At 37.3% G+C, this 25,313-nt stretch overlaps 2 protein-coding genes and 1 pseudogene across 2 annotated transcripts; 1 reads left to right on the top strand and 2 right to left on the bottom strand.

Moving 5' to 3' along the window:
- Window positions 1–911: 911 nt before the first annotated feature.
- On the bottom strand, window positions 912–7,708 carry LOC140241800 (small integral membrane protein 8-like). The gene is made up of 4 exons (XM_072321553.1): window positions 7,570–7,708; window positions 6,020–6,105; window positions 4,244–4,394; window positions 912–2,234 (listed from the first exon to the last, which is right to left on the bottom strand). The coding sequence occupies exons 3-4, from the start codon at window positions 4,382–4,384 to the stop codon at window positions 2,070–2,072; spliced, it is 306 nt and encodes a 101-aa protein (XP_072177654.1). The 5' UTR covers window positions 4,385–4,394; window positions 6,020–6,105; window positions 7,570–7,708; the 3' UTR covers window positions 912–2,069.
- A 241-nt stretch (window positions 7,709–7,949) lies between these two features.
- Window positions 7,950–23,981, top strand: LOC140241413 (DNA nucleotidylexotransferase-like). The gene is made up of 9 exons (XM_072321143.1): window positions 7,950–8,128; window positions 10,842–11,058; window positions 12,756–12,872; window positions 14,449–14,634; window positions 15,164–15,235; window positions 15,873–15,996; window positions 17,319–17,451; window positions 21,841–22,441; window positions 23,892–23,981. The coding sequence occupies exons 1-9, from the start codon at window positions 7,950–7,952 to the stop codon at window positions 23,979–23,981; spliced, it is 1,719 nt and encodes a 572-aa protein (XP_072177244.1).
- On the bottom strand, window positions 9,170–10,052 carry LOC140241890 (uncharacterized; annotated as a pseudogene).
- Window positions 23,982–25,313: the final 1,332 nt, after the last annotated feature.

The following is a 25,313-nucleotide window of genomic DNA, read 5'->3' as shown; positions in this document are numbered from 1 at the left end:
GCCACAACCATATCTCGAATATCTTGAAAACACACACACACACACAAATTGAGAGTGCAGATGTACAACATCCTCACAACCTCACAAGTAAAATTTACCTATATTTCTCTTTGGAAACATACACAACTTATGTCGTAAACACAGCTACCCCATAAACCATTGACACACTAGCAATATAAAAAAAAAACGCCATTATTCTTGACTACCATTGACAGTGAACAAGAGGTAAAGAAACCACATGATTTTTGGCAATACATAACTGAAAATGAAAATTAAAGCAGGTAAGTTTATTTTTTAACTTTCAAGTAAGCTGTCAACAAACCATGACATATTTACAGTCATCTGTATGAAAAATTTGATGCAAAAAATGGGTCACTGCCATTCAACAGCACTGGAAAAATGTAAATTTTCAGTAGAAAATTTCATTTCTCTGAAAAAATGCTGACTAAAATTTCAAACGTTGTGTCTAGATAATAAGTGAATTCATCGACGTGAGGTGGTATACACTCACCAACTAGGATGTGAAAGACCACAGACATATCCTGATTTCCATAGCAATTATTACACCACTATTCATGATTTTGATCATCAATTTGTGCCATGAAGAGTACTACAGTGTCGTACATGTAGTACACAAGTGGTACAGCATTTACAAACAGTGTTAATTCTTCTGTTCAAAAGGCAACTGAATATCCTATAACTATTTCTCTCTGTGTTTCTAAGAATATGCACATACATTGCATATATATATATATATATATATACATATATATATATATATATAATTTTATATACACCATGTAAGTGTGTATAAGTATCTCTCTCCCTGTATATATATATGTATTATACATGTATATATATATATATATATATATATATATATATACACACATGTACATGTATTTGTCAATTTTTAAACACTAGTGTATACAAACACGTATTTGTTTTTGTTTAGAAAACCCCTTTGAAAAAAAAAGAAAATAAATCACTTTTTTAAATCAAATTATCATGATCTTATAATCAAAATGCAACCAGAATTTAAAAAATGTATCCAAATGATTTCATCATTATGGCTACCCTAATAACCAGTAAATTACACATGTAGGGGCCATCACGTGCTTTGGAATGAATGTGAAATTAATCTCAATTCAAAGCATAACACTTTGTTTGTAATTTTCAAGTTGGTTGCCAACAAATCATTAATCTACTACAGTCACCATTATTTGATGCACATGCCACTGTGCACTCAATTGATTTTTTTTTTTTTTTTTTGATATAGGGTATTTTTGACCTAATTTGTTGAACACTCTTCCATCCCCACCCCATCAACTTATGACAGCAGAAACATTACAGATAACTGCTACAAAGCTCCAGTGCTACCTTTGACCTCTATGTGTGCCAAGGTGTAAACCCCCGGTGCACCACAGTATTCTGAGCCCGCAAAGCATGATTGCTCTCGGAAATCTTTCTTTTTTCTTTTTTTTAAAAGCCATGTTACATTTTTACAGAAATGTTTATGTTTGACACGCCATGAGCAAAGTTGTAAAGAAAATTTCAACCTTTGCTGTAATGTAAATTTTATGACCGTCAATAAAAACGTCAATATGAACGTCAATTCAAAGATCAGTTATGGCTATAATAATACCTTATACTCAGATGGATGGCCACTGAAAGGAACGAAGGCATCATGATAACAATAACACACTAGACTAGACTCTAGAGCAATTCAAATAGTTGTCATTTTCAATGGAAGATGTCATGTCATGTCATTTGTGCAGCAGTTAACTTGGCTCTTATTCTGCTAATGAATAGTGATAAATTTGCACCTGACTGTTTTGCAGATATAGTCATAAAACCATATAGAGCTTGCTGTCCCTAAGCACATGGCTGCAATAAATGGGATCCAGACATTGAATGTTTCACCCAACTGGATTTGCATAATAACAGTCCTTCTGCTAGCATCCACCACACTGTCCACACAGTACTTGCAAAAATCCAGGATATCACACAACCTCTGTACATCGGTCATGAGAAGATCGATGTGAGGTTTTTGTGGCAAGCAGTTCTCATCAGTCCCATCTAGATGACCGTGGTTTCATCATGGTAGTTCCATCGGCTCTGAACTGTTCATACATTTCCCTGTCCCTCTGATTCTCCTTCTGTGCATTCAGGTAAGCCACATAGATCACACATCCTGTCAGAGCAATGACTCCAAAGCCCATCACATACTTGTTCTGTAAGTGGAAACAGCAAAGTGAAGAACAGGACATGATACACACAAAATAAAAGATGTACCCCTTGGTACATTGGCAACTATCACAGCAGAAACACAGAACACCAGTTACTTTACTTTTAACTGTCCTCCCCTTGTGTGTCATGTTTGATAGCCACTTTGCAAAGTGCTACATAGTGTGTGGCTGTTTTGGCGCTGGTTAATGAACGGTGGCTATGTTCAGAAGGCATATAAATCTTTAATATGGAGGTTCAAAAAGACAATGTTATGCCCATATGATTTTGAAATTCACTTCTGGCATACGGGGCATGCAACAGCTGTACCCTCTCAATCTGATCTGATTCTGGACTAGCGACTTGGTAGTGTTTGGAAGTTGTCCCTTTCATCTTTTCCATTCAGTGTCCAATGGAGTCCTGTATGATGGATGTCCTTTGGTTCTTTCCTTGTCACATGCCCTATAACCATCTCAATCTATTGTGCACTAATTTGGGGACAGGATCTACAGGATACCATAAAACTCATAATTTTGCTACAAGATACTGTAAAAGTGGAAATTTTATCTTAATTTTTTCACACTTGGCTCGTGACTCATGTTCTCTTAATTCTGTGGAATCAAAACATTAATATATAACAAGCAACAAAAAAAAATCTTTTTTTAAGTTCTTGTTGGGTGAATTTTGCAAAAATATCAACACTGAGAAAATTTCAACTTTTACAATAGTTGCACTTCATAAACTTTTAAAGTGGAAAACTGGGGGTCTGAGGTTTTCATCTGATAGCTTTAGTTAAGATTTCAATTAATGTTGTTCCATATGTTAAATGCAATGCATGCTTTGCTTTGTCCATAGCAATTTGATTATGTGGATAAATATAAAAAAATCAATAAAAATGTGTATCTAGGTACATTTTGGATCTCTTTCACCTATAGAAAAAAAAAAAATGTTGTATAGAGCACACAGCCGGTTTATTGCCACTTGGTCTCCTATCAGATCTACTTCCCAGTTCGTCTGACACCACTACAGCTAAACTCATTTGGTCTACTGTCAATTTTGTCTCATGCCAGTCTGGTCTAATCCTCACTTGGTCTAATGCCCAGTTTGGCTAATTATCGCTTTGCCTAATAACCAGATGGTCTAATTGCAATTTTGTCTCCTTGGGATTTTTCCAATTTGGACTCGTAAACCGTGGGTATGAGACGAAATGGGCATAGCCCATCTGGAAGTACGCCAACTGGTAATCAGGCTAAGTGGCAATTGGACTAAATGATCATGAGACAAAAGTGGGTGTAGACGAAACGGGATTAGAGCATGTGGGTTCAGACTCAAAGGCTATTGGACAAAGTGGGAGTAGACCAAGTGATAGATCACAGTATAGCCTAAAGAATTCTATAGTGCTACAGACTGTTTCCTAGACATTCCCCTTCCAAAACAGAGTAAATGGCAAGTAATATTTTCAAAGATGAATTCTCCTAGAAATTTTCACTGTCTAGTTATTTTTCATTTATCTCTTAAAGGTCCAGTTTACCTTTGGGAGCAGTGATTTAAAAAAATGTTGAAGATATCACATTTGATGCATATGTGTAGGTCTGTTGTATCACAAAACATCATACCATATAAAATTTATGCAATAATGCCTAAAATATGAGGAGATATCAGCATTTTTCTCAATAAACCATAACTGTATACGGTTTAGTCTGGAAGCATTCTTACTATAACTATTGTTCACATTTTGTGTATTCAACAATACTTAACATCGATTATACGGATTTCAAATTTTTACAGTGGTTGTTTCTATCCCTAACTCACATTTTAGAACTATTTTAAAGCACTAATGTCGGGTTTTTGTTTCATCTGCAAATGGTAAATTATGTCTTTAAGAAAAAAAAAAAGAGTGAAGGTGATTTACAAAAGAGATTATATTTGCTGCTAAGTCCATAGTACATAACATGGACATAAAACTCACAGTACTATTAGTATGTCAAGAATAGTGGAGAATCTCTTGAGTGCTCACAGGTTTGGCATACAGCTCAAAGTTGACAGCCCTGAATAGCGAGGTTGATCTCACACTCCTGATTCCATCTCCAGCACTGTTCCCCCCAGGATTTCCTCCAACCTTGATTTCAGGAGTGGAAGACTTTTTCTTCTCTGCCATAGTATCAACTCTGAAGAATATTGCGAAAAGTCACAACAAACAAACACATCAGAGCAACAACAAAAAAACAAAAAAAAAATGAGAGAAATGCAGCAATATCATATTACTCAAATGAGCTACATCTCTACATGTGGCATATCATGCTTACAAAAATAATGTGTGTCTGCAATAAAAGCCAACTCTTTATGCTATAGGTGATATGATACTTTCCTGATGTGCATTATTTTTTACTACACTGTACTTCTTTCAATACATACGAGTGTGTAACAGCAAATGTTTGTTGTTATAAGCAATGTGTTACTTCCTGTGAAGCCCTTGTACATAAGGTATCTGAAATCATGGGACCAAATGAACCGCAACTTTTATCAAGGATGAACACTATCATCTAAATTATAAGTGTGCAAGATTGGACCATATTAAGCACATCTTATGAAGTCAATAGATAGCAATATCAAATAGATAGATGGGTGGGAGCAAAATATTGAACTAAAATTCCAGCATATGGATCATCAGAATTTCACATGCAGCAGTTTCCATACACTGATTGGTCTTCCCAAAACAAAGTTTCATTTTCAAACAAACATCAATTTATTGAGTTCTATACCCAAGGAGATAACAATTTCAAGTTATTACCTGCTAGATCAATGATTATTGCTTAGTGGACAAAACAGCTGAATTTAGGTAGAGAAACTTTATTCCCAGGGGAAATGAATCCACCTGTAGTTTTCCAAAAGGGTTGATATAAAAATTCGAATATAGACATATTTTATATTGATGATCTTTTTTATTCTTTAACACACATAGAAAATTAGTACTTGGTAAAAGTCATTAGTGGGCCTATCCAAGTATTATATATGTACATATATATATATATATATATACATTAATACAATTTTGGAACTTTTTAAACTCATACTGTCAAAATGATGATAGAAAAAATGAGGAAGATTTGATTGAAATACAGTAATCATTGCCATCAATAGCAATGGCTTTCATTTAAAAACACACAACAATTATATAAATATAATTCAAAACAGTATGATTTGTGGCCAGAAGATTCTTTTTCTTCTATTTTATACTGAGCAAAGCAAGAGTTGTCTATCATTGCAACTGACTGATAAATCGTCCTACATTGATGTAAATAAGCAGTGAATTAATCAGTGTTTTAGCAGTAGTCATTTAAAAAGAAAAGAAAAAAATCATGGGCATACATGAGCACTGAATTCTAGGCAACAACCTCCTGATTACCGGGCAGGTGACTTATCAACTGGATCATCGAGCTTCTGCCCAAAAGTCAGTGCTGGTTTCTTGCTTGTGGTTTCATTGATTTGAATAAAGAGTTGTCTAATCTCTCTGGTCAATTAATCTGGCATGTTCATCGCAAAGCATAAATCCTTCTGGACCTGGGCTTCACCACTCTACACTGGGCATTAAACGTGCATATCTTTTGTGTCATCATGTGTTATCTACAAGTCAATTGTAGTCACTGATTTGTCATATTGTTATTTATATTCTTTGTTTGTACTCTCATACCCCGAGAGAGGATCGAAAGAGTCAATAGAATTCACAAAAGTTCACACAAAAAAAAAAAAAATAAAAATGTTATACACTAAAATTCTGTAATGTCAAGTTTACCTGAGAGACCATCTGTCTCTGCTCTGTATTGTTTCAAGATGCAATGTCTAGGTTGACAGTCTTACACACAGTCAGTAGCATCAGACCTGAATATATTGTAAAGTCAACAATCAGCATAATGATATACCATGATACAATACAAGTGAAATAAACAGTTCAGTCCACAGAAACTTAATATTTCGAGCATAATATGAACTTAGAATTTCAAGCATAATTATGAACTCTTTCAGTCAGAGGGTAGTAAAAACTTGGAATACCGGTAGCCTTTGTGCAGAAGCTGTAGAGGCAACATCAGTGAACAGCTTCAAGTCTAAGCTCAATGATCACTGGAAGCAGAAACATAACAAATTTAATCCAGATTGCATAAACCGACAATCCTGTGGATACATCATTTGTATGGATCTCCTCAGGCTCAGGATTGAATCCTTTGAATAGCCCTCTACAAGTCTTCAACTTACTGGGTGTCATCGTAGGTAATTCAGGTAATAAAGCCTTCATTGCATTGCAGACCTCTTGAAATTAATTGACTTGTGTCTGAGATATGTGGGTCTAAATGGGAATTTTCAGGGTGTGGAAATTTTTGCGTGTATTTACGGAACCCGAAACTAGCGCAAAATTAAAAGCACACAAATATTTTTACTTGCCATGGGTTCCTGGACAGTAATCATGGTAATTGATGTCTTGATTGCGTGGAATCAAATACAGCTGTACGTGAAATTCATCTTACCCAACCGAGCGTGAAAAATTACTCTATGCAAAAAATCCACTTTTATAGTATTTGAAAAATTGGACAGGTCTTCATGAAAGTATCCAATATAGATTCTTGTAGTATCAAAACTGTATTACAATTATCAATTTTCATGTATGAACTCAACCCCGGGGCAGTCCTTGTACACAGTTATTGCGCATTCAGGCTGGTCGCAGTTAGTATGAACTATACATCTGTGATTAACCTGTTGAGGACGGGCTGATTTTGCTACAACACACAATTCCCATAGACCCTTGCCCAAGTATATACTCGGGACTCGACTCGTCCTCAACAAACAGTAGGTGAATTTGCATTGCTAGATCCAGATCTATTTTAATATCAATGTCATCAAATTAACAAAAACCCATGAAGCAGCACTCAACTCAGACTTGGTTCTTTCCATCAAAAGATATGTTCTGAAAAGTTTATTATAGTTCAGAGTCAGAGGTCAATTGCAGTCAGAAATAGACCTAATTTTAGACCTCATCAAATGTCCATAATGACAGACCATTCATTGCTTTATAACATGACATTTTTGGCATTGCTAACTGTTCAGTGTAGTGAGTAGTACTAACCGTTAGTAGTGTAACTGACTGACAATACTCTTACAAGTGTAGGTCTACAATAAATTTACTGCTGTAAATTTTATGTGTATGTACTGTAACTGTAAGCGACACTACACTGAACACTAACGTTGCATGTCCTGCAATGATCAATGATAGACTCAGTCATCAGCAGAGCAGAGTCATGATATTTGAATTGAACCAAGTAGTAGCTGATGACCTTCAGTATATGCACCTACCTAAGGATAGGGATGCGGATGTACACAAAGCCTAAAAAGGGCAAGGCTTTGCCCTTGGCCTTGCTGAGACGATCAGCATGAAGTTTGAAGGAAACAGTCAGGACGTAGGACATGACAGCGTGCAGGGAACAAGGGCCGGCGGAAGGGCTAGGGAAAACCATACTACGAAAAGCACGTAGCAGACGATTCAACTAAAGTAGTAATTTGTCGACAGTGTTGTAAAATTTACAAAAGTTTTAGAATTGTACATTTTTACCTATTAATATATGTTAAAATTACTAAAATGTTTTTGTTGTTAATAATGGTAAATATGTTTGTTTTAGATTAGCTATTTATTCATATACCTATCCCTGTAAATTTGAAGCCTGACCATAAACAAAATGGCAGCGCCCTGGCGGAAAAGACGAAAGCTCTCTCACCACGAAGATAAGGAAAAACATGAGGTGAAATTTCCGGAAGTCGTCATATTCATCATCAATGCAAGAATCCAAAGAGTGCGTCTTGAACATCTTAGACGATTAGCTCGAAAGAAGGGTTTTGTCATTGCATTAGAACTTGGGTAAGTTTAATAGGGTAAGAAAAGTTTCTCCTCTTTCTCTCACACACAGCACAGGGTGTGCTAACACTAGTAACAGCGACCAGCAGCCCCATAGGCATACCCATTACGCTATGCGTATGGGGCTGGTCGCAGTAAATACTAAAGGGTGTGCGAGTGACACTACTACACGCAGAAGTGGCAGTGTCCCGCGCGCTGGACCGCTCAGTACCACTAACCATGCTAAGCTACCAGACGTGGCATATCGTGATATGATATACTGTAGAATCTATGGCCTTTCCTACTCGGGACCCATGGTATGTAGGAGAGTTGATAGTATCACCAGACGCTTCTTTTTTTCTTCATAGATTTTCTTTTTTTTTTCGTGGCTCTGAATTCCGTACTCAGAGGACGAAATTTCGGCCAAAAATCCTAGCACCAGTTAATTTTATTCACAAAGTCCTGAAGATTACGTACGAATGTCGAATTCGGCAAAAATGATGAAAATTGTTCACTCCGAATTTTTGGAAAATAACCATGTTAGACTTCAATTTACTACACTAGGGTATCTAATACCCCTCTCCAAAAACTTCGAAAAGTTGTCTTTTTTTGCGTGGTGTACAATAACAATTGGATTGCATTTATAATTTTGGACAGGATTTTCGTAATGCCATTTTAATGGAATAATCGATGTCTTTTGCACCTTATCTGTTATCCTTGCACCAAAATCACAATTCATACCCACAAATCACCGTACACATTCTTACCAAGCGGACAACATCTTACAAAGAAAATATCGGCAAATGAGGCTCAAAGTCAAATTTCATATTTTACAGTAAAATGTCTAACTTGAACATTTTGAACATTGGTTAGATTTTAGATCTGATCTGGGCCTACATTGTCCTACAAATTACTCCGATACAGAGCCCTAAAGGTGACATGGTAAGTTTTTTTGTTTGTTTGTTTGCTTTTTTTTTTTCCCAGATATTATCTCATTCCCTCAAGATTTTATCTCTTTCCCTCAAGTTATTATCTTGTTTCCACGACTTCGAATATCTCGTTCCCTCAAGATACTGGATGAGCGACTGGCCAACAAGCTAGTCCACTTGTATCTTGGAATTGAACAGTGATACTCAACACAGACATAACACTGAATGCTGTCAGATATCGAAGCAATTTTGCAAGACCTTCAGTCTTGAGCCCAGCCATACATATTGCATCAAATATCGAAGAGACTAATTTTGTTCTTTCATCATTTGGTCAGCAACAAAGAGATATCATACAATACCTTCTTTGGTGTAGACCTGCAAAACACACCTATCCTATAACTTACAAGTCCTTGATGAATTGGTTGTACAGCAGGAAGAGTGTCGATAAGTACATTCTGAACTATGCTTCCCATCACTTGCAGTGCATAGCTGCTATTCTGTATGATGCACTTGTGTGCAAGTTGTTATATGACCAGTCAAACTTGGTCTTCTTCACAAATGGTATGACTACATTCTCTGTTGAGGAGATCCTCAAAGACCTCCTTTTCATCATCTGAAAGACAACCTCCCATAGCAGCCTTGATAGCCTTTCTGTCTATGTCACTCAGGAATCCCAAAAACAACTCATCGAGGTCTTCAGCAGACACATATTCTCATCCAAAGAGCAGGGCCTGGAAAAAAGCAGGAGCCATGTTAATCGGAAATTAAATACCATGTGGTCACAGGGACCTTTAGCTTGGATGCGTCCAACCGACTGCCATTCCTCCAAACCGTAATGGGGGTTAATTGATGGGATGCGTTAGTCGCCATCGCCATCTGCATATGTATCAAAAGAATGATTTCCAAAAGGCACTCTATGCTTCTCTTGACACACCTTGGGCATCAACTCCGGTCTCTTCAACAAATGTGACTTTTAGGGGCATGTCAATAATTTCAGGTGTCTCTCAGATGGCAATCATCTCCTCGATTGAATATTAACGTGATGCAAATGAACATTCAAGGCCTCGAGACTCATTTGAATGCCTCATTTGTGTTTCACCCATCTGACTGTTATATTTGGAGCTGAGGATGGTCCAGTACATTCAGAAGAATGTGAATGGATTTCCTGTTGCACAAGGGTGATCTGCGAAGTCTGTTCAGCTTTGAAATCCATTTGTTTTGAGCCTCTGGCCCTTTTGAGTGATTTCACTCATCAGCTTCAAATGCATGTATGTTTTGTTCTAATCATACATGTAAGTGTTCAAACTGGCCATTCTAGGTCACAGATCTGCTGCATTTTGATGCTACATGTAATATGCAAAATGAAGAACCTGTAAGTTTCTTGAGTGTTGTCAGCACCTTTACTGAAGGTGGCATTTAACGAGCCATTCAAACTGTCAGTGGGGCTGCTGTGTCACAGTTTTAGCTCCGTATTCAATTTTACGTTGGTGTTTATGTATTGTGCTCTGTACTCTTCCCTGAATACACTGAGAACCCATCCTACATGGACTGTAGGTAAAGAAGTGATTGTAATAATTGTGCCTTTGTTCTTGTGGAAACATATTGAATTCCCCCAAACAGTGTCTTCAGGTTTGTATTTGAAAGGTCAGTGAGAAAGTGTTAAAAGAAGATATTGAAAGCTGAATATTGTATTCTATTTGAAAAGTGCTCCCGTCAGTTGACATTGAACCCATGAGCGGTATTAACATCTATGTTTATTAATGCCCGTGAATGGGAATTATTGTTTTTTCTTTTTTTTTATGTTTCAGGGAAAATGTAACCCACGTTGTGACTGAGCTAGACACCAAAGACCATGTTATCAGTATTATGCAGCGGATTGTGCGGAATCAGAGGAATTTCAGCTTTGATGTGCTGGCCTTTGCAAAGAAAGTGCAAATCCTTTCTCTGAAGTGGTTCACTGCCTGCATGGAAGAGGAGAGACCAGTGGAAATCATTGACAAGTACACGCTCCCTGACAGGATAGTGGTGGGTATTCTTTTTTTTTTTTTCTGTTTAATGTCACATGACATTTTACATCACATCTGTGGACTACATTCAATAAACATGCAGCTAGTACCTCCGATAAAAGGCTAGAAGTGAGTGGAAAAAAATCTCTGCTTTACCCCCATTTCTGTACACGTGTATGACTACAAATATACATAGATTATGGCAATTAACATCAATTTAAAAAAATACCATGTACGGCTGTAGCATACTGACATATCAAACATTCCTGATGACACAACGAATATGCTCAAATTAAAAAAAAATGTGGAGCCTAGATATACCATGTGGCTGAGACATCATGCATTCAGCGCTAATGTACTTTTATGTAAATTTGCATAACATCCAATGAACTCTTGACTGTAAAGTGGAAATTTTTGTGGTGTGGAAATTTGCACTCATTAAAGATAGGGGATACCTTTTACAGACCTCCCAAAATGCAGCAAAACATTAAATATGAACCTCAGGGGACTTGTTTAGGCCACTGCTGAGAAATTTGGAAGTCAACAGTTATCTACAATTTGAATAATGCACAAAACTCAACTACGCAGTAGTTCTGTGTGTCAGCCACACTTAAGCCTTTTTGTTGCAGTCTTCTGTATTTTTTATCTATAAACACAAATCTAAAAGTATAAGAGCTGATGTAATAACATATAGAGTGTGTGGCAAGAATGTATATAGAAATGTTTGTAAGTTTTGATGAACTTTCTTCACAAAATATACATGATGGACACACATGCAGTGCATGGGTCTGCAAAGGTAGCCTAGTAATGTACTGAAATTTACGATGAGCCCCGAAAAAAATTCAGTTCAAAATCTAACGGTCAATAAAAATGTACTAAATGTTACCTTCCACTTTCAATACTTTATGGGAGTTTCTAAAATGATACTCTCTTCAACATACCACTGTATTTATACAACTCTTCATTTAAGGCATGCAAATGGGATTCCCTACCTTTAAGGCGACATGAACCCAGCCTGAAAATAAGATCAAGATCACAGAAACGTCGTGGCTTGTAGTATATATTACACCTCTTTGATTCTGTTGAATTAAGACCATGCAAACTTCATTTTACTTGACTGAGCATGAAAATTACCTACATGAAAGTTTTCACTTTTACTGTGTTACTGAAGGTGTAGATGGAATATCATACATTAAATACAATTTAGAGTATTTACTGGATAGTTATCAATTTTAATTTCAATCATTCATGCAATCAGATGTTGTAACATCCCATTTGTCATTTCCTGATGAGCAAGTAAATACCCCAAGTTTCTATCAATATTCTGGTAAAAGAGACTAACAAATGTTTGTTTTTTGTTTTTTGGTGGGTTTTTTTTTTAAAAGTAAGTAATGATATGATTATTACCGTAAGTGCTGCTTCTACTTTAATGACAACATGGAAACCAAAACATTAAACTTTCTATTAGAATAATGTCAGGTGAATAGAAAATGCATTGGAAATCTTATTTGATCATTGATAATGACCTTTTTAAGATTCTGTGAATAACAAAAATAACAAACTTTGAGCATTCCACTTTCCATGCTTGTGTAAACAGGTCATGAATATATACTGGTTACATACAGCTCTTTTATTAATAGTTAGGATAGTGACAAATGCTAAACTTGGAATGTGTGTATTTTTTTCATATCTGTTCCATATCCCTCAATTTCACAGATTGACCCAAATGCTGATGAAGCAGGGGATCCGGATGGGAAATGGGTGAAGCGAAGGAATCGAAGGTTTGCTTGCCAGCGTTCAACTCCCTTGAACCACCCAAACAAGATCTTCACGGTAGGTTAACCCTTTATGTGTGCAGGCTCTTAATAGCTGTAATTTTGCCATGCTTATTAATCAGCATTCAGTGAATACCTCCAAACTTGACCCTGGCCAACCCACTTGGGCATTACAGTGGTTGCCTCAGTCAAATTGGAAAGCCATAGTCATCCAAAAGAGATGAAGGAGAGTAGGTAATCTCTATTTATGGGCAATTAGTTTCCAGGCATCTGTGCCATTTAGCAGAGATAATACTCCAGTGGACATGTCAATTTGAAAAATAAAGCAATGTAAGGGTAAATAAAATGTCCAGTCTAGGGCACTGGCCTAACGTTTTTACTGTTTGACATTTTTTTTTAAGAAGTTGAGACCAACAACTAAATGGTATCAAATGGCTTGTATTAAGTTAGATCATGCAATGTTTCTTTACATACCCTTCCAGATTTCAAGATAATGACATAAACCATGAAATTCATGCAAACATTTGGACTTGAAACTGATAAGTTGTGGAGCAGCTCAAAGACGAATTATTATCCAGCTGCTAATGTCTCTGCTATACCGACTAATTTCAGCACCCATGTTACCCACAAAACATATCATGAAAGTTAGACAATGACATCAGAAACCAAGAATGTGCTTATTTATGATCCTTCATAATACATTTTTATGAATTTGACTTCAACTGCTGCAGAAAATGAATCAGGTCTTAAGATGGTGTAAAATAATGGGGAGGGGGGGCAGCAATGATGCATGCAGTGGTTTTAACCCTAACTAGGCCGGGAGGGGCCTCTGAGGCCCGCCCCCCCTCGACGTTTCGTGCGATGTATCACTAACGCGAAAAGCTATTGCCGCGACGTTTCATGACTTTTTTCTTTCGAGTCTCCCGCATCTTTTGACACCAAATTTGCGATGCCCGGGCGCGCGGTTCCGAAGTTGCGCATAAATATGTGCGTGCATGTCAGACCAAAAATTGCTCAAAAACATGAATTCGTGTACAATTTCAATGCAAACTGTGCTTACAGGCAAATTTCATAAAAGTATGAGTATTTTGGGGTTTTATTGATTAAAATAAAATAATAACATATTTTCTTGTTCGGAACAATGTCGTGGACAAGTTTCATCGAAAAAACAATGAAAAACATAAAGTCGAAAAAACAAAGAAAAACATAAGAAATTCAAAAAACAATAAAATACGTAAGAAATTTTTTCTAATGGCGCAATTTTTTTCTCTTATATTTGCTCAGGACACTAAAAAGAATATTTGCACAAAAAATGTGCCCATTTTGAGCTTTATTTAGTGATTTATACCAAATTGTATGATTTCATGCATCATTATGCATAAATTAGCATAATTTAGCATAAATGATAATTTTTAAAAAATTTAACTTCGTGGTACTTTAGATTACATCACAGGCAATGTGTGTGCCAATTTTCATCGCGATCGCGCGGTCGACGGCCGAGATCTGGAGGGGGGGCCTGGGAGGCCCCCCCGGCTCTATGATCTACCTAAATAGCCCGGCCTAGTTAGGGTTAAGAGTCGGGTATACTAATCTACGCACTGGGTAAAATCATTTTTTTTAAATGATCTTTCCAGGATGCATTGGAAGTACTTGAAAAAGCAGCTGAGTTCCAGATGACGGAGAGCAGTTACTCAAGGGGGCTCGCCTTCCGCAAAGCGTCTGCTGCCCTCAAAGCCTTGCCTGAGGAAGTCAAGACCCAGAGGGATCTAGAAAATCTGTATGACATAAGGGCAAATTCACACTGTATGCAGGTGATCTTGGTGAGCACACTCTGAATGATGGCAGGCTGTATTCTAGTATAAAAATGTGCTGAGAGAAAAACTGCCCAAGTAAGATGGCAGTAGTGCCATCAAAACTCCTCCAGTTATTGCACATCCCTCCGTACATGCATGCGAACCTGTCATGACAATATAAAGAAGCATAGCATAATTTATGCTATATCATCTGTTTCCGTGATAGAAAAGTACAGTATAAGCTGTATTTTTTATGCCTTTGCCCTGGAGGATGAAAAGGCATTATGTTTTGGGTTTGTTTGTCCATCTGTCTATCCTTCCCACATTGCATTATTGCGATTTCGGAAAGAAAAAAAAATCTTGATGGATTTTCTTGATACCAGGCCCAGGCCCATGTTCTCATGACAGAGATAATAGTTTCATGAGAAGTGGAGCAGCTGAAGTGCTCCATCCTGTCGTAACAGTTTCTCAAATCGAATCAGTCATGTGCTAGAGATGTTTATATTTTGTTCATTCTGTTTTTGTTTTTTTGTTTGTTTGTTTTTTAATGTTTCAGGATATTTTGGACCATGGTCATAGTGCAGAAGTCGATGGCATCCTGCAGAGTGAATGGTTCCAGACGATGTCAGTAAGTGTTTAACTCACATGTGAACAGGGCAGAGCGCAACTTGCACCAGCAATTTGTCATCCAGTCAGTAAGCACTGGTGATAGAGCAAATTTCTGTCAAGGACTTCATCTTCACAAGTCATATAACTATGACTGAATTACCTAAGCTGTGTGCATTAAGTATTGTGCTGAATCAACAGTGTTATAAACATTTTTGCATGAGGGTATGAATAAGGTATGATTTTTTTGTTTAATGATAATATTAGTCATCAGTATCAAAATCATGATCATAATCATGGTCATGATCATTACTATCATCATCATTGTTATCCTAACGTCACCAGGTACTAATCTATATACCGGATTATAGGGACGTGGCGAGTAAAAAAATCTTGTCTGAGGACCTAGACACACAAGACAATTGGATTTGAACTTAAGACCACTTATTCACTATGCCACAGTGTCCCCTACGTTCTTGTATGGCATATGATGAGCCATTTCTTTCAAAAGAAATGTAGTGATTCATTACTCTATCCTTTGACATGCTGAGTATCAGAAATTCTCAATTTTAACTTGAATCTGCCAGTCAGTATTTCCAAACCATGCTTTAACAGAAGTGAAGAAGAATCCAACTGGCCTCACTTTGCCTTCCTTACAGTTGTTTATCGGAGTCTTTGGCTGTGGGAATGTGACTGCAGGCAGGTGGTGTCAGATGGGTTTGAAAACTCTGGCTGATGTCAAGAGAAGTTACATGCTCAATCTAACCAAGTCACAGATTAAAGGTAGTATCAGAAAGAAACTTCGTACAGCTGTAGCTTGTCATATTCGTGACATACCGTATGTCCCCCCCCCCCCCCCAAAAAAAAAAAAAAAAAAAAATTACAATGGGACCCTCCACAATGATAACTTTAAAAACAGTGAATCAATCCAAGTACAATTTCAGGGTATGAAATTATTACTCATTGCCCACATCTTACAGAAAATCCCATTCAATTTTCTTCAGTGGTCAAAGAGAAATGAGGAATTTTGTAGAGCATGTCAGGAATCTCTTCCCTCCAAGTTCTGTCTATTGTGTTTACACATTAATGTGCAGTTCCAAGAGCATTCAAGTGCAAACTTGGAAGAATCAGACTCATGACATGCTTTACAACAATCCACATTTCTCTGTGACCGCTCAACCAAATTGAATGGGGTTTTCTGCAGAATAGAGCTAAGATGTTATGTTTTAAGATCCTGAGGTAGCATTTGGACAGTTTAATCATATTGGGTGTTATCAATGCGAAAATCCAAATGTAATTTTTTTGGTGGGACATACTGTATTTCTGAACTGGTGTCACAAAATTCTATGTGATATTGCCTACAGTAACTGTTACTGTGATTATTACATGTAGTATTTTATTCAGCAGAAGTAGTATTCATGTGATAATCGTGGTATTACTACAATAATCATAATTGTAATGATTGATACTGCTACCACTGTTCTTACTATTCCTCTCATTTGAAAATGTGTAAGAAATTATATGGGCTCTATATGAAGGTACTGTGTAATTGTGGCGAGAAGGAGATGATAATGTAATGAGCATGTGCTCTGACTTTAAGTGAAGGCACTGGCTTAACTGTGCTGAATTGAGCAGAACTTCACAGAAGCGATGGGAATTATACGCATTGTCTACAACTAGTTTTTAAATAGCAGAAGATAATAATCTGTACACAGAGGAAATAAGAATGCATGGCTATTTTAATTTTACCCTTTCGTCAAACAAAATGAATGAAAAGCCGTCAATCAAAGTCATGGTTGATACAATATTCATGGGGAAGTGCATCAACATGAATGTGGAAAAGTATCTTTTTTAGTGTGTCAAAGTGCTCATTCTGTTGATTCTTCTGTGATGTACCTCCAGGGATAGAATGATATGATGAACTGAACGCACCTGTTACAAGATATGAATGAAAAGCCATCAATCAAAGTCATGTTCAACACGATATTCAGGGACAAGTGCATCAACGTGAATGTGGAAAATTATCTTTTTTAACGCGTCAATGTGTTCATTTTATTGTCCTTCTGTTGTGTTTATTTTATTGTCCTTCTATGATATTCCTCCAGGGATAGAATACTATGATGAACTGAACGCACCCGTCACCAGAGATGAAGCAGACAGGATCCATGCCATTGTGTCGGATATAGTTACTGCCATTCGTCCTGGAAGTACTGTAGACATCACAGGGGGCTTTAAGAGGTATAGTATCTATGTACTGTGGACAAGTTCTGTCATCAAAACATTCACCTAAGTTTGACCTGTGTTTCTTTCTTGACTTTGTTTCTTGATTTTAAACTCCCTTTATTGTTGATTGTGTACTACTTACGTTGTATCTGTTTCTGCTATTTCCACTCTAGATTTGAAAGGGAAACATAAGAGTCAGCATGTGGTTGACTGGTGTGTTTAGGCTGTAAGATTATCAGTTTATATATTGCAAAATTGTGTTGAGCACACAATTTCAATAGTTTTGCAGTAATCTAAGTGATAAATTATATATATGGTTAGATATGAGGACATGTCATCTGTGATTTCATACCACTTTTATTCATGATAGCCACATTTAAGAAATACATGCTACATACACATATATATCAAATGTATTTATGATGTCTATGTCATTCTTATTCATCTTGTTTGGAAACAAAAAAATATGGATGTCTTTCTACACTATTTAGGGGGAGGGAACTGTCATAGCTTGGGTGTGTCCTTGTTCTATTCCCCAATGTTGAAAATGATGTGTACTAGTCGCATCAAGCAATAATTTCAGTTTGTTAAAGACCAGGCGTCCACTAGGGCGCGGACAAGACGCGGACAAGCCCCGGAATGCAAATTTGGTATTCCACACTCCTTCGGGAACCTGTCCGCATGTTCCTGAACGTGTCCGCTCACTGTCCTAAACATGTCCGGGCGTTTCCGCACCTCGGGAGAGAGAAAAATTTCCGCGTCCAAATTTTGATCGAGACCAAAATTTGGACGCGGAAATGAACTTCCTGACACCTTCGGCGACTTGTCCTGACGATGTCCTGAGGATGTCCCGCTTGTCCGGAACCTTTCCGCTCCTTCCGCATACGCTCCGGAAAGAATCCCACGGTGTGGGGAAGCTTCCCGAATGAAAGCGGAAGACACCAGGAATGTTTTAGGACAGCGCGGAGCCGATGCGGATCTATATATGCAAGTGTCCGGAACCGATGCGGAAATTTTGTGATCCAGACTTGAAAATGTCGACACTTTCCGCGAGTGTCATGCCAATGAAACGCAAAATGAGCAAGAAGGGAGGCGAGGCCCCCGTGCAAATATCCCCATCACAGGCACACCTTTCGTCTAGTGATGAAGAACAGGTAAATCTAAGGAATTTCCGGTCCCAGAAGGCAAAGAATAAGGTAGTAGAGACTGTGCAAAAAGCAACCAGAAAGAAGTGAAATCAGCCCCCTAACTTCCTAGTAAGTTTGTTTTGATTTTCATTTTCCTTTATGTTGTTTTCGTATCTTATTTGCAAAAAAAAACTAGGTTGTCCCATGTGACAGCCCAGCTGAAAAATCACAAAAGTAGGTGGAAGTACACTGAGAAAAAAAAAGCACAGAATTTTTGGCTAAATGTTAATGTATTATATAAACATGAACAAGTTAGTTGTTATTCATACGTAAATGCTTTCTAATGATACAACATATTAGAACAAAAGACAAATTCATCACACTAAAAAGCATGAATTCAATTGCAAAGATATACCTGTGGTCTCATTACAATGTAATATCTTTGAAGCCCAAAATAACAATGAAAGCTAAAGATGATGGAGGAAAATGAAGAATTTTCTGTCACTTCAAAATTCAAGTGAAATGAGAGAAAAAGCAATAAATCATGAACTCAAAAAAGTATTAAATTTCTGTCTTTCTTTTGTTTTTTTTTTTGCTGAATGCATATATTTAAGTACACATTAAGCATCACAAATTATTTCAGAAATATTCTTTACCTGAATGATTTTCGTAGTTGTTATTACCTAATAATTTTCTCTTCTCTTTTTGTTTTAGTTGCAAATAAACTCGATTGTCCAATTTGACAGCCAAGCTGAACCCCCCCCCCCCAAAAAAAAAAAGTAAATTAAAGTAGGTTAAAAATATTGCCCTATTTTTACACTTCATTGACAAGGGCTAGTAAACTCTTAAGCTCTTAAGCATGAAAAAAATAATTCTCGGACTTGAAAATATTCAAAAGTGATCAAAATAAGAGAGGGTACCTTAGAGATGGACAAGGGTAAAAATCAGAGAAAGAAAAAAAAAATTAATGATTAGGATCATTTTGGCATGCTCTACAGAAGTATCAGACAAAACATGTATATACTTCACGATGGATAAAACACAGGTCTGAAAAAAAAAATTCTCGGACTTGAAAATATTCAAAAGTGATCAAAATAAGAGAGGGTACCTTAGAGATGGACAAGGGTAAAAATCAGAGAAAGAAAAAAAAAAAATTAATGATTAGGATCATTTTGGCATGCTCTACAGAAGTATCAGACAAAACATGTATATACTTCACGATGGATAAAACACAGGTCTAAAAAAAAAAGGGAGTAAAGAATATATATATATATATATATATATATGATGCACCACGCGCTACCCCGGGGTATCGTAGTAACCCGGGGTACCACGTTGTGTAGCGCCATCTCACGTTCACTCGAGTACAACCGCAGAGTTACTGCGTTACGTATGCGCACTGTACTGACCCGTGGTACGGTACGGTGCGCGATACTCAGTATAGCGCTTCATGCACTGACTACACGCACTATTATAATAGCCCGCTAGCTGTGCCAAAGTTACGATCTCGTAGACGTAGTTTCGATCCCGTAATTTTGTAAGCTTTGTGCACTTTGTGCCGAACAAAATATCCTTTCGCAATTAGGATCAAGCTGCAAAAATGCCAGCAGGTGATGGGGGCTATGCCGCACTGAAAGGAAAGGGCCGGAAAAGAAGGAAAATTTCCAGAGAGGAGAGGCTGGAAAACGCGAGGCTTCGCGCCACTCGGAAGTTGGGGAAGGAAGGGCCAGGGCCGCCGATGTTCTGGAGGTGTTTCAGAAGGCCAGTGACGCCGGGGATAAGGCGGAGGCAGATGGCATTATTATGACCCTGCTGGCTCAGGGATTAATTGAGAAAACTACAGGATGAAGAGGGTTTTTTTTACAAGAACAATGGCCATAATTGAATGTTGAAGAATTAATCACACACACAAAAAAAAAATAATTTCCCACTTTTTGGTAACCCAGGGTACAGCCCTAAAAAAATAAAATAAATAATTCAACAAAATGGCCGATTTTTTTCTGGTACCCCAGGGTACCATTTATGTCATCATATATATATATATATATATATATATATATATATATATACACATATATAAGTAACAAAACTGCAACAAAGTTCATGCTGTATTCACCAACGGTTTATTTCTTGTGAAGAAATAAACCGTTGGTGAATACAGCATGAACTTTACAAAGTTCATGCTGTATTCACCAGCGGTTTATTTCTTGTGAAGAAATAAATCGTTGGTGAATACAGCATGAACTTTGTTGCAGTTTTGTTACTTATCTTGTTATCTTGCCCACACGTGGACTACCTTATCAGCATGATTATATATACATATATGTATATACATTTACATTTTTATGTGTATATATACATGTATATATATATATATATATATATATATATATATATATATATATATATATATATATGTATATATATATGGTTCAAAACGTTTGCGAATATCAGCCATGTGACTGTAGGCACAGAAAAAATTGTTCTCCCAGATGAGACAAATTAAAAAAAAAATGAAGCGTCAGCCGACATGCAGACAATCCTAGTCTTCGACTTTTGGTGGTCACATTTATCAAATAATATTGACCAATCATATTAATATAATATCAGCCGCTACTGCGGAAGCACAACAAGGAGCATCAATGACGGCTAGCAGTCAAATGAGGAAAAGTCAAAGTCAGCGCCAAATTTATACCTTTCCATATTCCTGGTATTGTCCGCAGTTTGTCTGCATGCCTAACTTGTGTTGTCCGGAAGGCATCCTGATTGTCCGCGTTCATTCCTGGTGTAATCCTAGATGATTCCGCGCTGCCCGGCTACGATTAGCATATTCCGAGGTATTTCGCGCTCTTCCGGAGTGATTCCTAGGAATGTCCGCAGTCAGTCCGCGGACAGTCCGCGGACAGTCCTAGGAATGTTCCAGGACAAGCCGATTCACAAAGTTATTCCGCGTCTGTCGCGGACAGGATGCCGAATAACAAAATTTGCTTCCGCAACCCTTCCGGGGCTTGTCCGCGCCCAAGTGGACGTCCGCCCTAATAAGTTGCATTAAGGGGATACAGACACCATTAATTTATTTGAAGATATTTGCAAATAAGGGAAAGGTTAAGAATCTTTGCAAAAGTGGTTTAAAAGTTGAGAGTATGCATAGGTCAATGTTTCAGAGTGGAGAGCTGATGCAAGAAAACGGCCTGTGGAGGACTGGCGCACTGAAACAACCATATCTCTTTCAACATCTGATTTTGTAAGTAGATGTTTTGTTCTGTTTTGTTCTCAGAGGAAAGTCGACTGGACATGACCTGGATCTGCTTATCTCGCATCCAGAGGAGAGACAGGAAGAAGGCATTCTTCCCGCCCTCATACAGGCCTTGAACAAACGAGATCTCCTGGAGTACACCGACATCCACCGCAACAGTTTCGCCAGCCACCACATCCAGCAGGGATCAGATGCAAAGAAGAATGTCCTGGACCACTTTGAGCGCTGCTTCAGCATCTTCCGCCTCCCCATCGAGGTGCAGGCTGGGGGAGAAGCGGAATCATCGTCTACAGATGCTACCATGGCAACATCCTCCGATGCAGATGCGGCAGCAGCAGCCTCAGCTGTTCCTGATAGCAATGGAATGGAAGGTTCCCCTGGGGCAGTGGCATCAGGTGGCAGTCCTGGCATGCACGATTGCACTGCTGCTGTGCGCAAAGTGGACAGTGGACGTAAGTGGGTTGCTAAGAGAGTAGACTTCGTCATAGCCCCTGTCAGTCAATACCCATTTGCGCTCTTCGGCTGGACAGGTTCGAGGATGTTCAACAGATCCATCAGGGACTATGCCAACAAAGTGATGAACATGAATCTGTCAAACCATGGTCTGTTTGACAAGACTAATGTAAGTATACAAGGATATCAGTCATTAGATTAAGAATAGATTCTTTCAGACTGTAATGGTTTATTTAGAAGCTAGTGGCAACTCCTTCATATTTAGACATCAACACCTTTTTCCCTCTTTGTATACTTCTCGGATTTTCCTATATGTTCTTTAGCAAATTAACGTTGATTGGACTAATTCATTGCAAACAGTGTTAAAATAGATATCAATTAAATGTGAAATGCAACAACACATTGAAATCAACACATTGACAAGTTGAATTGAAGTAGTGACACTGACATGTAAAAGTTTGGTGGTATTGATGTGACCTTATAATTGCATTCTGTTTTCTGTAGAACTGTGCCCTGTCTGCTACATCAGTAGAAGATATTTTCAAGCTGCTGAAACTTGATTACCTAAAGCCAGAGGAAAGAAATTGCTGAAGGGTGAGTATTGTGCAATCACAGGGATGAGCCTTTAATGCTTTCAAGAGTGATCTCTTGTATGGCTTTATCACATTCATAATTCTTCTTCCATTCATTTTTAGACATACAGTGGAATGTCATTATAGTGAGGACCTGACAACCATGAATATTACCTTTTTTTATTAGGGTTTCACTATATCAGGCTACAAAAAATAAAAATAAAAAGAGTTAAAAGGGTCCTGCAAAATCACTTTATTATAAGAGGGTTTTGTTATAGCCGATCTCTTTATGATGAGGTTCGACCACATAAGATTGCATAGCTAGTAATCATTCATGTAGATCACAGTTTTAATGTGGTAGGATTCTTGCAATAATCTCTGAAAACAAATACTAAAACCAGCTTAGTTGAATTTTGATCAGTCTATTAAAAAAAGAGGAAAGTTTACTAATCTACAATGACTAGGCTACAGAAGTTGTGATCAGTCTAAAAAAAGAGGGGGGGGGGTTGTTGCTTCAAATTGCAGCCATGTTATGTCTTCTGGGGATGTCTTACAATGAATATTCAGCTAATTTTCCAGAAAGGTGTGAAATACATGTAGATTGCAAATTACTGTTTTAATTAGTGAGATGAGAACTGCTTTGTTTTTTCTGAGTTTTTTTTTTTAAATCAACATTATTTGATGTCTGTTTAAATCAGGTGGTATCTAGGGTTACTGGAAATACACAGGTAGATTTAGCCACTCCGTAATCATAAATTGGAAACCTGCCTGAAAGCAGTAGATGACAGGTTCACATCCACATCCTGCTGGTTCCTTTTTTCCAACACGTTTATTAGATTATCGATCAGCGGTTGCGGTCTTACTTTGTATAGAGGGGGACAAGTGATAAAATCTTTCATAGCACATCTTCACTCCTCTGCCTTAATTATCTCTTGCTATCACTTTCCCATAATTGTTGGTACAATCTCTGTAGCTACACTGAACCTCTGTGACTCAATTTTCATATGTCTCATTCTTTATATCCTTCCCATCTACTTTTGTGCACAGGATGAAACTCTGATGCAGGTGTCATCTGATAACGACAGGATTTGTTATCCCAGAGGTCTCAAAGACCCTAACTTGAAAGAATCGGTGTGAACATAAGATTTGACAAAGTCAACAATCCCATTCAACAATGTATTCTCTGTATAGCAAAACAGATATTCCAAATTTATTTGTCTACCAGTTTAAGGCCAAAGGCACAATGGTATGTAAATTTTTTGTTGTTTCTTCTTTGTTTGTTTGGGGTAGGCTTCTTTTTTTTCGTTATATATGTTTCACAATTCATTTTTAACATCCTTCCATGTACATCTGTGCACAAGATGAAAATCTTAGGAGGATGTCATCTCGTGTAAATGGGATTTGTTATCACAGTGCAGTCTCAAAGACCCTAACGTAATAGATTTAGTATGAACATTCAATTTCACTAAGTCAACAGTCCCATTCAACCATGTACTCTGTGTATAGCAAAAGTAATATTCCACCTATTCCACCATTAAACTTGTCTGTGATTGCAACCAAACCAAAGTCACAATGTTATGTAACCTTTTACATGCCATGATAATTAACCATCCATGAAATTAGTAACTAACTACACCAATTGGGATTCAGCTCTGTTTTATTATTATTATTATTATTATTATTATTATTATTATTATTATTATTATTATTATTATTATTATTATTATTATTATTATTATTATTATTATTATTATTATTATTATTATTATTATTATCGTTGTCATTGGACAAAAGGAGTTTCTTGCTGTATGCTATAGGAGGTGTACTGTGTTTAGGTATGGCTTAGCAAAGCTCAACTAGATTATTTCATGTTCACAATCAGCAGGATCAGTTTATCTGGTTGTCAATGTGGATTTATAATACACTGTCCATGTGGTATGACGGAGGGAAAACAATTCAGAAAATTCAAAAAAAAAAAATACTGTATGTCTGTACAAGTATACAGTCGCTGGGGCAACAAGACCTTGTATCTACAAAATGTCAAATGTTCTGGAGAGCAAAAAATCATGGCAGCCAAAGCACTTTATCAAATGGGATAGCCTTTCCTTTGACATGCCTTGGTGGCTTCATTTTTGGGGTAAGGCAGCTGGGTTTTGGACAGGACATCACTTAAAGGGATGGTACAGTATTGGTGGATATGAGAATTAGGCTTTAAACTTTTTGCGAGTTACCAAGAAAACACTTCTGAAATAGTACAGAGCATACCATTTCAAGAGGAATTCAAAGTTTATATGATGAAAATCGGGTTTAGGATGACTGAAACATCCAAAAACAAAATAAAACAAAGCGATCGTAATAAAATGTGGGTCCCACACTTTATTAGATTCACTGTGTTCTGGACATCTCAGCCATTTCAAAACCAATTTTCATCAAATAAATGTTGAATTCTTCATGGAATTACATGCTCTT

Source organism: Diadema setosum, chromosome 18 (genome assembly GCF_964275005.1).
Source record: "Diadema setosum chromosome 18, eeDiaSeto1, whole genome shotgun sequence".
Taxonomy (NCBI): domain Eukaryota; kingdom Metazoa; phylum Echinodermata; class Echinoidea; order Diadematoida; family Diadematidae; genus Diadema; species Diadema setosum.
Note: the sequence above shows the minus strand (reverse complement) of the source record. Positions and strands in the feature narration are given on the sequence as shown.